The 15,264-nt window shown below is 42.0% G+C and overlaps 1 protein-coding gene across 9 annotated transcripts in view; it reads right to left on the bottom strand.

The window, feature by feature from the left end:
• The window catches only part of RIMS2 (regulating synaptic membrane exocytosis 2), a 680,796-nt gene that overhangs the window by 246,586 nt on the left and 418,946 nt on the right, over nt 1–15,264 (bottom strand). For all 9 annotated transcript variants that reach the window (XM_056522548.1, XM_056522549.1, XM_056522550.1 and 6 more), the window contains 2 exons: nt 12,829–13,000; nt 8,104–8,257 (listed from right to left, as the gene is read on the bottom strand). In XM_056522548.1, the coding sequence (XP_056378523.1) occupies nt 8,104–8,257; nt 12,829–13,000 (326 nt within the window). The remainder of the gene's footprint in view (nt 1–8,103; nt 8,258–12,828; nt 13,001–15,264) is intronic.

Here is a 15,264-nt window from a genome sequence, read left to right as displayed (position 1 = left end):
GCATGCTGAGAGTTGTAGTTTTGCAACAGCTGGAGGCACACTGGTTGGGAAACACTGAGGTAAAGAGTACAGAACATGTAGTACTTCTCTGTACAATAGGGGGCGCTACCAGACACCAGTCAGTGCATACACTTCAGTAATACAGGGGTTTTACCAGTGATTGCCCATTCTGATTGGTCGGTTCTTCCAGCCATTGACATGTTTCACAGATCTGGACTGTCCGTACATTGTATGTTGAGTCTGGTTTCAACTTACAATGATCCAGAATAGACCATTGTATGTTGAAACTATTGTATGTTGAAACTATTGTATGTTGAGGCCATTGTAAGTTGAGGGATCATTGTATATCATAGCTGTGCATTAGATTATGCATTTTTATGTATATAAAAAAAAGAAAAAAACTGGTAATTTGTGGGAAAAAATAATTATACATATCTCTGCTACATACCATAGTTTTCCTAAAAGTGGTAAATAAAAATAAATCCACTGTATAAAGCATGCAGTCCCATGTAAGTGTACACTGCACAGCAGCTTTGCTATGTATTTACTAAAAAAAGGCACAATGTAAGTTTATGGGATAGGAACATAAGCAAAGCTGTTGAATCATTTGCTGTCATACGGCGCCACCTGCTGTTATCCAAGCACATCGATGGTTGTGGTTACAACTGTTCTGGCAGGTTCAGGCGAGTCGATCAACACAGTCAATGGCAGGGGTCAAAGGGTACATAAACACTGGCATATACTCCGACTCCGTCAATGAAACAGAAGTGACCCCCAGGTCTCTATAGTAAACTGCTGCCAGTATTCTGCACACTGATACTTCTATTTGGTGGGCCAAAAATAACTGGTTTGGGCCTCAAACATAAGAGAGTGCCAGTGTTTACAGAAACCAGTTATACTGTAGGGATCAATGCTGGGGGGGGGGGGGGGGGGGGCAGCCATACAGGCTGCAGAGGTAGCAGCCGCACCAGGGCCATGGTGCTTGAAAGGGCCAAAGGCCGATTTTCAAATATAAAGGGGTTATTGCAAGAGTAAAGGGGTATTCCAGGAAAAAACTTTTTTATATATATCAACTGGCTCCAGAAAGTTAAAGGGGTACTCCACCCCTAGACATTTTATCCCCTATCCAAAAGAAAAGAACAACCTTAACTTCAGAAGCTCATAAGTACTGAAAGGATTAAGATTTTTTAATAGAAGAAATTTACAAATCTGTTTAAAGAGGTACTCCGCCCCTAGACATCTTATCCCCTATCCAAAGAATAGGGGATAAGATGTCAGATCGCGGCGGTGCAGCTGCTGGGGATCCCCGCTGCGGCACTGCCCTATCATTACAGCACAGAGCGAGTTCGCTCTGCACGTAATGACAGGCAATACAGGGGCCGGAGCATCGTTACGTCATGGCTCTCTGGCCCTCGTGATGTCACGGCCCGCCCCTTTCAATACAAGTCTATGGGAGGGGGCGCGGCGGTCGTCACACCCCCTGCCATAGACTTGCATTAAGGGGACGGGCCGTGATGTCACGAGGGGCGGAGCCATGACGTCACGCGGCTCCGTCCCCTGTATCGCCCGTCATTACGCACAGAGCGAACTCGCTCTGTGCTGTAATGATAGCGGGATTGCCGCAGCGGGGATCCCGAGGCTCCCCAGCAGCGGCACCGCGGCGATCTGACATCTTATCCCCTATCCTTTGTATAAGGGATAAGATGTCTAGGGGCGGAGTACCCCTTTAAACAAATTTGTAAATTTCTTCTATTAAAAAAATCTTAATCCTTTCAGTACTTATGAGCTTCTGAAGTTAAGGCTGTTCTTTTCTGTCTAAGTGCTCTCTGATGACACGTGTCTCAGGAAACACCCAGTTTAGAAGAGGTTTCCTCTGGGGACTTGCTTCTAAACTGGGCGGTTCCCGTGACAGGTGTCATCAGAGAGAACTTAGACAGAAAAGAACAACCTTAACTTCAGAAGCTCATAAGTACTGAAAGGGTTAAGATTTTTTTAATAGAAGTACTTTACAAATCTGTTTAACTTTCTGGAGCCAGTTGATATATACGGTATATAAAAAAAAAAGTTTTTTTTCCTGGATAACCCCTTTAAAAGTAATTTTCCACAAAATAGCTAATACTAGCTGATTAGTAGTGGTCCAACCACTGGGACCCCCACCAATCGTAAGAATGTAAGTCAACGGTCACTCAATTGAATGAAGCAGCAGTGAGCATGCTCGGCCACCACTATGGGACGTTAGAAAAATTGCAGAGTTCAGTAATGTACGAAGTCCCATAGAGGGTGAGTGGAGCATTAAAGGGGTACTCCGCTCCTGGCATCTTATCCCCTATCCAAAGGATAGGGGATAAGATGTTAGATCGCCGCGGTCCCGCTGCTGGCGACCCCCAGGATCTCCGCTGCGGCACCACGCTATCATTAATGCGCAGAGCGTAATGACGGGCGATACAGGGGCCGGAGCAGCGTGACGTCATGGCTCCGCCCCTCATGACATCACGGCCCGTCCCCTTAATGCAAGTCTATGGCAGGGGGCATGACGACCGCCACCCTCCTCCCATAGACTTGTATTGACGGGGGCGGGCCGTGACGTCACGAGGGGTGGAGCCGTGATGTAATGATGCTCCGGCCCCTGTATTGCCCGTCATTACGTGCAGAGCGATCTCGCTCTGCGCAGTAATGATAGCGGGGTGCTGCAGCGATCCCCGGGGTCCCCAGCAGCGGGACCCCGGCGATCTGACATCTAATCCCCTATCCTTTGGATAGGGGATAAGATGTCTAGGGGCGGAGTACCCCTTTAACCAAGCATACTCACTGCCACTTCATGCACTCGGGGGGACAGTGGGCTTCATGATCGTAGTGAGTTCCAGTGGTAGGACCACCAACAATAAGCACGTTTTTCTATATCTTGTGGATAGGGGATAACTTTTATTCTTGGGATATCCCCTCTAAGGCTAAGCTTTCACTTGTTTGTTTGTTTTCTGGCAGTTTTTGGAAAACTACCACTGCAGTTTTTGAGCCAAAATCAGAAGTAGATCCATAAGGGAGGAGAAGTATAAGTCCTTCCTTTATATGTCCTATTCCTTTTGAATACACTTCTGGCTTTGGCTCAAAAACTGCAGAGGTAGTTTTCCAAAAACTGCCGAAAAAAACAAAAAAATAAACAAGTGGACACTTAGCCTAAGAGAACACCGGTTTTATTAATAATACATAATAGTTGTGGGTATTGTTACCAATTTAGCACTGGGGCCCAAGAGCTTCAAGTTACCCCTCTGCCCAGGAGCACACATTAGTGAGTACGTACCCTTAACCATAGTGAACAATGGTAACAAATCTGATTGGATGAGACATGCAAACGTGATCACTTGGAACTACCAACGAGCACTCAGATTGCATGTAAGAGATCTTCCACACAATCATGAATGAAATAGTGAATCCAATTTATAGACACTTGCACATTTTAGGTTGACACTAGAGATGAGCGAACTTACAGTAAATTAGATTCGTCACGAACTTCTCGGCTCGGCGGTTGATGCCTTTTCCTGCATAAATTAGTTCAGCTTTCCGGTGCTCCCGTGGGCTGGAAAAGGTGGATACAGTCCTAGGAGAATCTTTCCTAGGACTGTATCCACCTTTTCCAACCCACCGGAGCACCGGAAAGCTGAACTAATTTATGCAGGAAAAGTCATCAACCGCCGAGCCGAGAAGTTCGTGACGGATCGAATTTACTGTAAGTTCGCTCATCTCTAGTTGACACCGATGTAATGACTTTTTATATCTTATTTATTGTGTTTTCTCCTGTTTAATATTGGGGGTGTGAAGAGGATTTGAGCATCATTTATGTGGACTTCAAACTGTGGCCCTCCAGATGTTACAAAACTACAATTCCCAGCATACCCGGACAGCCGTTGGCTGTCCGGGCATGCTGGGAGTTGTAGTTTTGCAACATCTGGAGGGCCACAGTTTGAAGACCGCTGATTTATACAATCAATGCACGTTACCAAGGCACGATCTGGTCATTTTATACTAAAGAATGTAAGAAGCTATTGATCTGGCTTTGGTACATATACACTTTTAATAGCTGTTGGCTGAATGTTGGTTTTTTTCCCAATCCCCATATAAATGCATGCTTAGCTCGTATAACCACATATATATATTAGCCACATATATATGGGTTTTCAAAAGGAAGAGGGGGGTTAAAAAAGTCGCAGTTAGACACCGTCTGGTCGCAGCTTATACTCTAGAAAGAGCAAAAGTATCAGGTATTGAAATTTAACGTGTTTGATTCTTCTTTCTTTTAACATCATCAGTTAGGGAAGAATTGGGGTGGGGTCCTATACTTGGGGTGGGGTCCTATACACAAAAGATAGTCGGCTTGTCTTGCCAAAACTAGCATTTTTAGATGACTCTAGATTTCTTCCTGATATGTGGGGCTAAAAAGGGAAAATAAATGTTTTAAAAATCAACTGGTGCCAGAACGTTAAACAGATTTGTAAATTGCTTCTATTTAAAAATCTTAATCCTTCCAGTACTTGTTGGCTGCTGTATGCTCCATAGGAATTGAATAGTTCTTTTCTGTCTGACCACAGTGCTCTCTGCTGACACCTCTGTCCATGTCAGGAACTGTCCAGAGCAGGAGAGGTTTTCTATGGGGGATTTTCTCCTGCCCTGGACAGTTCCTGACATGGACAAAGGTGTCAGCAGAGAGCACTGGGACTGGGAAGAACTACACAACTTCCTCTGGAGCATACAGCAGCTGATTATTGTTAAATAAAAGTTATTTAGAAATCGGACGTTCTGGCCCTAAATTGATTTAAAAACATTTTTTTCCCTACTTCTTTAAGCATTAACAGCTTAAAGGGGTATTCCGCCCCTAGACATCTTATCCCCTATCCAAAGGATAGGGGATAAGATGTCAGATCGCCGCGGTCCCGCTGCTGGGGACCCCTGGGATCCCCGCTGCGGCACCGCGCTATCATTACAGCACAGAGCGAGTTCGCTCTGTGCGTAATGACGGGCGATACGGGGGACGGAGCAGAGTGACGTCATGGCGCCGCCCCTCGTGACATCACGGCCCGTCCCCTTAATGCAAGTCTATGGGAGGGGATGTGACGACCGCCACGCCCCCTCCCATAGACTTGTATTGAAAGGGGCGGGCCGTGACATCACGAGGGGGCGGAGCCGTGACGTAACGATGCTCCGGCCCCTGTACCGCCAATCATTACGTGCAGAGCGAACTCGCTCTGTGCTGTAATGATAGCGGGGTGCTGCAGCGGGGATCCCAGGGGTCCCCAGCAGCGGGACCGCGGCGATCTGACATCTTATCCCCTATCCCCTAAGTTGTAGTTTTGCAACATCTGGAGGTCCGCTGGTTGAAGATCACTGTGACCTATACTTTACATTGTATTCTAGATTTTCCTCATTTAAAATTGGGTGCGTCTTGTATACCGGAGCGTCCTATAGGGCGAAAAATACGGTATTTCAGAGAATTATTTTTCTATCTGTGGTGTTTGGTGTCAGTCCTCATTGCGGGCCCTTATTTGTGTCAGTGTTGGCACAAGGACCTTCCTTCTCAGCCAACTGCATATTGTCTTATTGAGATCAGTGCATAACAGTATACAGTAACCTCCCCTAGTAAATTTGGAGATCTGTATTAGAAAAACAAAGTTTCAACCACTATAAAAATATATTAAATTAAAATTAAAAGAGAAAACAATAAATGAAGTATAAAAGGTAAATATAAGACAACCTAAAATATGTTCTATCTGTCCATAAAGTGGAGCAACACTTTAAGGACCCATTCAAACTGGGCGATAGAGGTTTAGTAGATTGGTAGAGTACACCGGAAAAAATTCCCACTAACCTCCCAGTATGACCAGGCCCCCAAGTTGTAATTATACAATGTACTCATGTTTGGCATGCATGAGTATGACGCAGACATAAATGTCACCTACAGTGCTATATAGGAGATGAGACGCTTATAATGGGTGACTCGTTATGGTCGGAAGTGATTCAGCTGTTCAGGATGGTGACATTTAAGGGCAGGGGGTGATGTTATATGGTTTAAGTTTTTTTTTATATAGAATCACAGTAAGAAATTGGATTTTTCGTAATTTTCTATGGCAAATTTAAAGGGATTATCCAGGAAAAAACTTTTATATATATATATATATATATATATATATATATATATATATCAACTGGCTCCAGAAAGTTAAACCGATTTGTAAATTACTTCTATTAAAAAATCTTAATCCTTTCAGTACTTATGAGCTTCTGAAGTTAAGGTTGCTCTTTTCTAAGTGCTCTCTGATAACACGTGTCTCGGGATCCGCCCAGTTTAGAAGCAAATCCCCATAGCAAACCTCTTCTAAACTGGGCGTTTCCCGAGACACGTGTCATCAGAGAGGACTTAGACAGAAAAGAACAACCTTAACTTCAGAAGCTCATAAGTACTGAAAGGATTAAGATTTTTTAATAGAAGTAATTTACAAATCTGTTTAACTTTCTGGAGCCAGTTGATATATATATATATATATATATATATATATATATATATATAAGTTTTTTCCTGGAATACCCCTTTAAATGTTAGTTCATCTTAATGCAGAAATGTTCTGTATAAACCTAGGATACTTTCTTTACTCCTGTGGTAATACATGGCATGGTAAGAATACAGGACCCAGGGACAATGCCGGGGGTGAAAGATACCCATATTAACACAGCCCCAAAAATATAACTTTTATTGGTTATTAATTATTTTTAAAATCCCCAAAATGTAAAGGTTAGAAATAGCACAAAGGCAGGACAAAGTGGGAATAACTTGTATTAACCAGAGTGGAACTATATCACTGCCACTATATGCCTCTTGATGAGAACGCCATTGTTATGGCAAAACATGTAGAGGTTGGCATGTTGTGTATGTTTTAAATGAGACACTTAGGCAGGCATACTTATTAGCGGTGGACTGCAGTACCGCGCTGTTCAGCATCAGGGGGTTTCCACTCCGGTTAATACAAGTTATTCCCACTTTGTTCTGCCTTTGTGCTATTTTTAACCTTTACATTTTGGGGATTTTAAAAAATAACTAATAAAAGTTATATTTCAGAGGTATGTTAATAGCGGTGTCTTTCACCACGGGCTTTGGCCCTCGGTCCTGTATTCTGATATTTTTGCCCCCTAACCGCCCTTTTGGGTCAATCATTGTTGTAGAATACTTGGCATGGTGACTTTGTTCCACAATCTACTACCAGGGATAGACCCAACCTGGTCTGTGCCCCTTTGAACAAGTGGTCATATTGAACCTTCATTGTCTGCTACTATGCCCTTGGGGGTCAAACCTTACACACTTCACATCTCTTATTGCTCTTATTCACATCAGTTACTAGAAGTGGCACTGAGATGTAAATAACAGTGATGGATCTATGAAATGGACCTACCGTGCCAGGTAATCCAGGCAAAAATAATCCTAATGTGTTACTGATAGACTATATGGAAACAATATACAGCAGGTCTCTTTGAAATTGTAACAGACAAAAGCATAAAGCCATAAAAATAGGACAACTTCTCAAACATGTTGAGATCCAACATGACCAATTCTTTTTTCCCTCAATATCTGCTGTTGGGGGACATTCGAGATAACCTATACACCATATGGATCCATATGGAGTTTAGAATCCATGGAGTCGTGAATCCATATGGAGTTGGGAGGAAATTTTTCCTCTGTCATGGGGCAACTGTCGTGAGCCTCATGGTGGGGGGAGGTTGCCTTTCTCTGGATCAACACAGTAGGCTTTTAGGTTGAACATCATGGACTTGATGTATTTTTCAAACTTACAAACTATGTAACTATGTAACAATCTTGGCAGTTTTAGACAATGCTTATATAAAGCACATGGCTACCTTTCGATTTAAGGCTCAATCACAATCTAAGATTAGGTGCTGCAATATACACATTTCCCTCTAATGTTGGTTTCTCATTTTATTTTTGAGTTAGGAAAAGAAGGCCATTAGCATATGAAAGAAAAGCTGCAGCTCCGTCTCCAGCATCAATACTGGAGGATGGGTCTCTAGGTAGCGCACACGCACTGATTACCGGTGAAGACCTACTTTGCAATCTTCTAGTTGGGCTTTCCCCGTGCATCTGCCTCCTCTGCATAAACGGAGACGGGTGGGGTAGTGGCAATGAGGACACATCATGCATCTGAAGCTTGTACCAATGTGGCTCATCATCTAAAAGTGCAGTTTCTAATTCAATTAGAATCTGTTGGAATGAAAAATAAAAATAAAAAGTTAGTAGGACAATAATACAACAAAAAACAGCAAGTAGTAAGCAGTAACATATTAAATAGGAATCAACAATAGAACAAAAAACTAAAGCATGATCAATAAAAAAAAGTACCGTAATTGAGTTGTCTTCTTAAAGAACCTATAATCTTAGTTATATGTTTTTACTTCAATGAGAAAGGGAAAAGGTTCAGGTACAAAACCTTCGATGTTTTTAAAACTATTAGTTTTCCCAAATAAGCTGCATGTTTTATTTATAATTTGTTGGGAAAACTTTTCTTTTATTTTAAAATGTATTAATATTTTAAGTATTATTATCATTTTATAATCTATTGATAATATTGTAAACATTTGGCTATTTAGGGGAATTTCCTGAAATTTAGACAAGCTCTACTTTTCAAAAGCACAAAAAATGGTGCTGAATTTTCAACAACTATTTAGGTGCAAAATCAAAATAACTTTTTGATTGGACTAACAAAATTTTGGAACAACAGGTTTTAGGAAGTCATCCCTTCACTGGACTAATACGGCTAATCCAAAGTACTGGGGAATTTCCTGAAATTTAGGCAACCTCTAATTTAAAAAAAAACGCAGGATAATTTAACAACACGACAATTGGTATTTTTAACTACTATCTGGACACAAAATTTCAATCTTGTAATACTTTTTTCTTTTTCTTTGGACTAACAGTATTTTTGGAGTGAGAAGTTTTCAGGAGTCCTCTCTTCACTGGACTAATATGGCTAATCCAAACTACTGTAACAACATATACAGGTGCTCTTTTTGTTCTTTTTAGATAGAAAGACTCTTTTATTAAGGAAAAGTAACATATCGTACTGATTCAAATTAGAATCCAACTGCATCCCATCCTTAGAAAATAAGGATACTTCTGGAAAGTATGAATGACAAAAGTGACTGATAAAGGACCGTTCCAGAAGCTCAAGGCCTGCCTTCCATAGAGGATAAAGTATGGACTGTTTTCTTTATATATTTTTTGTAGAGAATAATTTACAGTAACTTTTTCGTAATTCTATAAAATTTCTTTATCTCGTAATTCTTTATCTCGAGATTAAAAATAAGTGATATTCACTTTATATTAGACCACTGGTGGTAGAATACAATCTAAAGACAGGCTCTTTAACCCTTTTAGGGTGAACATATGTCCGGCTCAGTGTACCAAGCTAAACTCGCCACAACTGATGACAAAAGTGCATCAGTTGTTTAGGATTCGCCGTTCATTATTGTGCATGCCGGACAGGGGAACGCAGCAAGATTCATTCTTCAGTCTGGCACCACCGTCTGGCATTCAACTTGAAACGCTGGATGAATGTGAACTGCCCCCATTCAAATGAATGCGATCAGTTTCTCTCCGGTACTTTTTCTAAAGCGCTGGAAGGAAATGCCGCCAGACGACGCTCATATGTAAAGTGGGCCTTCGGGCTCATCAGAGAAGGATAGGCTCAAATACCCAAATCCAGTCCTGTTCCCTCTGTAAATCCTACTCTATTTATGATAATCTACATGTCAGTCATTCCATCACAGTATGTTGTAGGCCTTGTCACAGAATCACTAAGGACCTGTGTCAGGTACATCATTATATGTCTGCTCGGAGGAATCTCACCACTTTGCTGTCAGTCACCGAGAGGAATCTGACTTGCTGTCTACCTTAGTTTGTTCAATGTTAGTAAAATGCCAAACATGATGTAAATCCGGGATACAATTTTTTTTATTTTTTAGCTAGAATGACAACTGAAAACCGCAATACAGTGCATTAGGACTGCCACCCATACAGTAGCCCAAGGTGTTCTTCATGGGGCAAACAATACAAGGTTTTTTCATAGGCATATACCGTGTCTGAGTTCTAGGTATAAACAAATGTCAATAAATCTTATTCTTAAATAGCAACAATATGCAAGATGAAGTGTTTGTTTAAAATTCCTGGCAAGTTCCAGATTGTATAAAGACTCAAGGCAGCATTCTGAGCAGAATGTGGGGGAAATATTCATTTGGGAAATTCTGTTGCAGCAGCCTCCAATTGTTTCCAATGGAATTCTGCTGCACAGTTCAGAATCCCCTCAGAAGTGCATTGCTCTGCGTCTTGGGAGATGGCACATTTCTGAGCGGTCCTAGCACTCGATTGTTCTGCTGGTGCCTGTTGCCCACGGAATGTCGAGCAGGAATTTATCTGTATGTTAGCCCCCTTCAGAAAAAAAACAATGTCTCTCCAGCACCACCTATGAGTACCTACCCTGTAAGTCAACGTCTGATCTGTAAAAGATAAATGCAGGATAGGTGGGACAGAAGAGACAGCGTCCTTCCATTTGTGGGGAAAAAAATCTACATAGCTGTTTCCCATGCAGCATTGCCTGTAAGACTCCATGTATTCTACCAGCTGAATCTCCAAAATGAAAACCAATGTACCCAACATTCTTATAGAATTCAACAGAAAAAAAGCTTTTCATGCCTAAGACATGACAAGATCCTGTGAGCTATATTAGTCCTCCCCAAGCATTACCTGCGGCTGGTTTTTGTTGTTGGAAATAATGTAATTATTAGTGTGTCATAAGTAGTTACTGCATCATCAACCATTGGCCATTGGGGTTACAGGGCATCAACCTTAATATTTTTAAGGTTCAAAAATCTAATAAAGGGGTACTCCACTGCTCAGCGTTTGGAACAAACCCTCCCATAGACTTGCATTGAGGGGACGGCGAGTGATGTCATGAGTGGGCGTAGCTATGACATCACAAGCTCCCGGCGCCGGCTCCAGCGTTCTTAACAGTTTGCTCCAAACGCTTAGCAGCGAAGTACCCCTTTAAGACAGCACTAAAAATAAAGCCTGTTAATAGAATTATATTGTGAGTTCAATAGCTCTTTTGCACAATGTTCCATCCATACCCAGTCATTACCAGGTGATGTTATTTAGGTTACCAGAGATATAAGAGAGGAATAATAAAAAACCTGCTATTTAATCAAACCAGGAATACCTAAAAATATCACAAAAATAGCTAAAAACACAGCCCGATTTACATGGAGGATCAGCACAGTTAACACAGGCACGCTAGGAAACTTTGGGAATTCAGCCACAAGTTGAGTGAATGGGAAGATAATTAAAGATTGGCTGGTTTGATACAATGCAGCAGCTTCATAAACATATTGTAGCTCACAGTTTCCCATATATCCTTTCTCCATGATGCCAAAAGCTATTCAGTAATGGGAGTCATGCGAACACCACTGATTGTAATGGAACTCTGTTTTGTTCCAAAATGTGTTTAGAATTATCCTTTATTATTAGTCATGGGACAGGAAACTGTCCATCGCCACTGATGTCTTTCATCCATTCCATCATCCCATCTGCTTTTTATAACATTAAAGTCAAGTGGACAACAGTTGCCGTGGATCGAACCAACGGACGTCATGGGTGACATTCATTTCTCCCATTCATCACCCTATTGATTTATACGTAATAAATGATTTATGGAGCAGTACGTTATTCTCATCATTCTCAATGATGAGATATGTGGTTCAGATCGCTCATCTATATAAGGATGCATTCACAACACTTTTGGGGCATACAGCAGCCAGATCCGACAGAGCTATTTCAATACCGCCTCCTGCTGTATCCCTGACAGACCTTTTTCTACTGTATCCAGTTTTTGAAATAGACTAAAAACTGTGGTTTGTTGCACTTTGCAGTCCGGGTAAAAATCTGGATGTGGTGGGAAAATGAGCCGACCAGAGTCACCAACTGATTTGGGTCACATTGACATGAATAAGGTATGGCATGGCTCTGGCAGGGATACTACCATTTGGTCAAAACGTGGAGTAAATGCAGCCTAAGATATATATGTTAAAGAAGGAGAACACAAATAGCCTTATACCTAAAGTAACCATGCAACTGAAAAAACCTGAATGACCGCCAAATTGTTCTCCCCCATGATTCAATGGTACTGGCGGATATGAAGACTGAGAAGCACTGTCTAAGGACACCTTAAAGCAGTGGACCACAACCCAGTCCTCAAGGTACACCAACATTCTGTTTTTTTTGTTTTTTTCAGTTACTCCATTGGAATAGAACAGAGAAAAATGTAAATTCTGGACTGATCATGGCCTTGAGGACTGGGTTGAGGACCTTATGAGTAGGGTCATACAGCATGGATCTGCAGCGGATCCGCCGATGACCCAACTGTATAGTGTGCCTTCTACTATGCCGGTCTGCTCGTAGCAGCAATCCGCTGCTACAAGCAGACACACAAGGACCTGCATGCGCAGTGTACTCAGACATCACAGCCACTCTCGGCCTAGCTCAGGGAGCAGGGGGAGCGGCCGCGATGTCTGAGTACACTGCGTGTGCACACGGTGACTTGCAGGTCATTGTGTGTAGCTCATCCCAATAGACTTCAATGGAACGGAGCTGCAATACCAGACAACCTATGGATATGCGTGTCACTGTTCTTGAATGAAAACAGCCATGTTTTTCTAATCCTGGACAGTTCCATTTCAAAATACAAATATTTTTTATATATAAAATGAAGTTTGTCAAAATACCTCTCCTAAGAATTCACTTTCTTCCTCTCGAACTCTGGCTTGATCCCAAAGTGTGATCTCCAACATTCGTTCCCTAAACTCTCTTCGGGGAACCGGAGAGTATATGAACGTTTGGTTCCATTTGGGTTCTAATGTTTTCTTCACAGTCTTTGTTCTCCTTTTGTTCTTATCACTATAACAAAAAAATACTAAGATGTCACATATTTATCATGAATATAACAATTACTGCACCAAAATGCCGGTGTTACAGGATCGACTGAAGCGTTGCCGCAGGACAAGATAAAGAGATGTTCAGTGGGAATATTATTTATTTTAACATGTGACATGATTCCGGGTCATACCGACCCCTTCATCAGACACCATATTTATCAAGATACAGTTTATAAGTACAGAAGTCTTGGCCCCAAAGCAAACTTAACAATGCCTCCTCCTTCCCCTCGAGCATAAACATTTATCAGCTAGAAGTGTAAGTTACGGCAAGGACATTGGTAAGGTGAGTATGACTTTTTTTGCTATTTTACACAATTTTGAGCAGTTTTTTTTTTTTTTTTTTTTTTTAATGAAGCTTCAATTTAAGGTCCCTTAAAAAAGTTGGCCAAACCTGTGGAGTTCTGACCAGCTGACTCTCTAATGCAGTGTTTCCAACCAGTCTAATTCCAACTGTTGTAAAACTACAACTCAAAGCAGGGAGTTGTAGTTTTGCATCAGCTGGAGGCACCCTGGTCAGGAAACACACTGCTCTACAGTATATGTTGGGGGACAGAAGGATTGGGCATGTTGGATTTTAAGTGCCCTATTCTTTTCTTGGATCTTATACAGCAGGTGAAATGAGTATTGAACAAGTAACCATTTTTCTCACTAAATATATATCCAAAGTGCTATAGACAGGAAATGTTCACCAGATGTTGGTAACAACCCACGTAAATCATACATACAAGAAACCAAGATGATTAAGCTCAGAAATTAAGGTATGAGTAAAAATGTGAAATGACACAGGAAAAAAGTATTCAACACATGAAGAAAGGGAGATGCAAAAAGGCATGGAAAGCCAAGAAAACAGAAGAAATCTATCAGTAATTAAAATAAATCCAGCAGTGTAAATTAGTAACATCTGGTTCAGTCCCAAGTGATGGCTACAAAAAGGTCTCATTGCCGAGGTGTCACACAAGACATCTCATGATGGGTAAAAGCAAAGAGCCGTCTCAAGAACTTCACAACCTAATTTATGTAAAACACAACAATGGTGTTGGTTACAGGTGCATTTTTAAGCTTCTGAATGTCCCAGTGAGCACTGTTGGGGCTTTAATACGGAAGTGTAAAGACAATCATTTCACCATAAATTTGCCCCGACCAGGTGCTCCTCACAATATATCTGACAGAGGAGAGAAGAATAATCAGAAGAGTTGTCCAGGAGCCGAGGACACTTGTGGAGAGCTTCAAAAAGACCTTAAATCAGCAGGTACTGTCGTCTCAAAGATACAGTATACCGTATATATTCGAGTATAAGCCGACCCGAATATAAGCTGAGGCCCCTAATTTCACCCCAAAAACCCAGGAAAAGTTATTGACTCAACTATAAGCCTAGGGTGGGAAATACATCATCCCCCAATGTCATCATCCAGTCCCCCGTCATCATCCAGACCCCTGTCATCATCCCCCCCCCCTTCATCATCACCGCCTGTCAATCCCTTCAACCGTTGGCTGTCCGGGCATGCTGGGAGTTGTAGTTTTGAAACCTCTGGCGGTCTGCAGGTTGAAGACCACTGCGGTCTTCGTCGTCATCCAGACCCCCCCCCCTTCCCTTTAGTTTTCTAGTTTTCTACTCACCTCCCCTCGGTGGGAAGGAAGGGTGAGCTGGTCCGGGCCATCTATGCTGCAGGGACCGTCAGGTGGTGAGGGTTAGTCGTTCGGGGCTGTCCATTTTCACCGGGGGGGGGGGGCTCTTCTCCTCGCTCCGGGCCTGCCCCAGACTAGTGACGTTGCCTTGACGACAACGCACACACGCCTCCCTGCGCATGAATGTCCCTGTGCATCGTCGTCAAGGCAACGTCACTAGTCCGGGGCAGGCCCGGAATGCGAGAGTTCACTCGAATATAAGCCGAAGGGGGCGTTTTTAGCACGAAAAATCATGCTGAAAAACTCGGCTTATACTCGAGTATATACGGAATAGTGAGAAAAATGGTGACGTGTTCAATACTTATTTCACCTGTTGTATATCAGCTCCTCCTCCATGTTGTCATCAGAATACTTGCTCAATTGAAGAGATTCTCTTCAAAACTAGGAAACTCAATTAAAACGACTGAGCCCTTTCTTTGATGTTGATGCAGCCATGGGCCACACTGTATTTAACAATGTTTTTTTAAATATATTTTCTTGTCCGAATAATGCAAGATTTCATTACAAGTATCGACATATTTTACTTATTATAAGATAGGA

Source organism: Hyla sarda, chromosome 5 (assembly GCF_029499605.1).
Source record: "Hyla sarda isolate aHylSar1 chromosome 5, aHylSar1.hap1, whole genome shotgun sequence".
In the NCBI taxonomy this organism is placed as follows: domain Eukaryota; kingdom Metazoa; phylum Chordata; class Amphibia; order Anura; family Hylidae; genus Hyla; species Hyla sarda.
The sequence above is the reverse complement of the archived record's forward strand: the minus strand, read 5'-3'. Positions and strand labels throughout refer to the sequence as shown.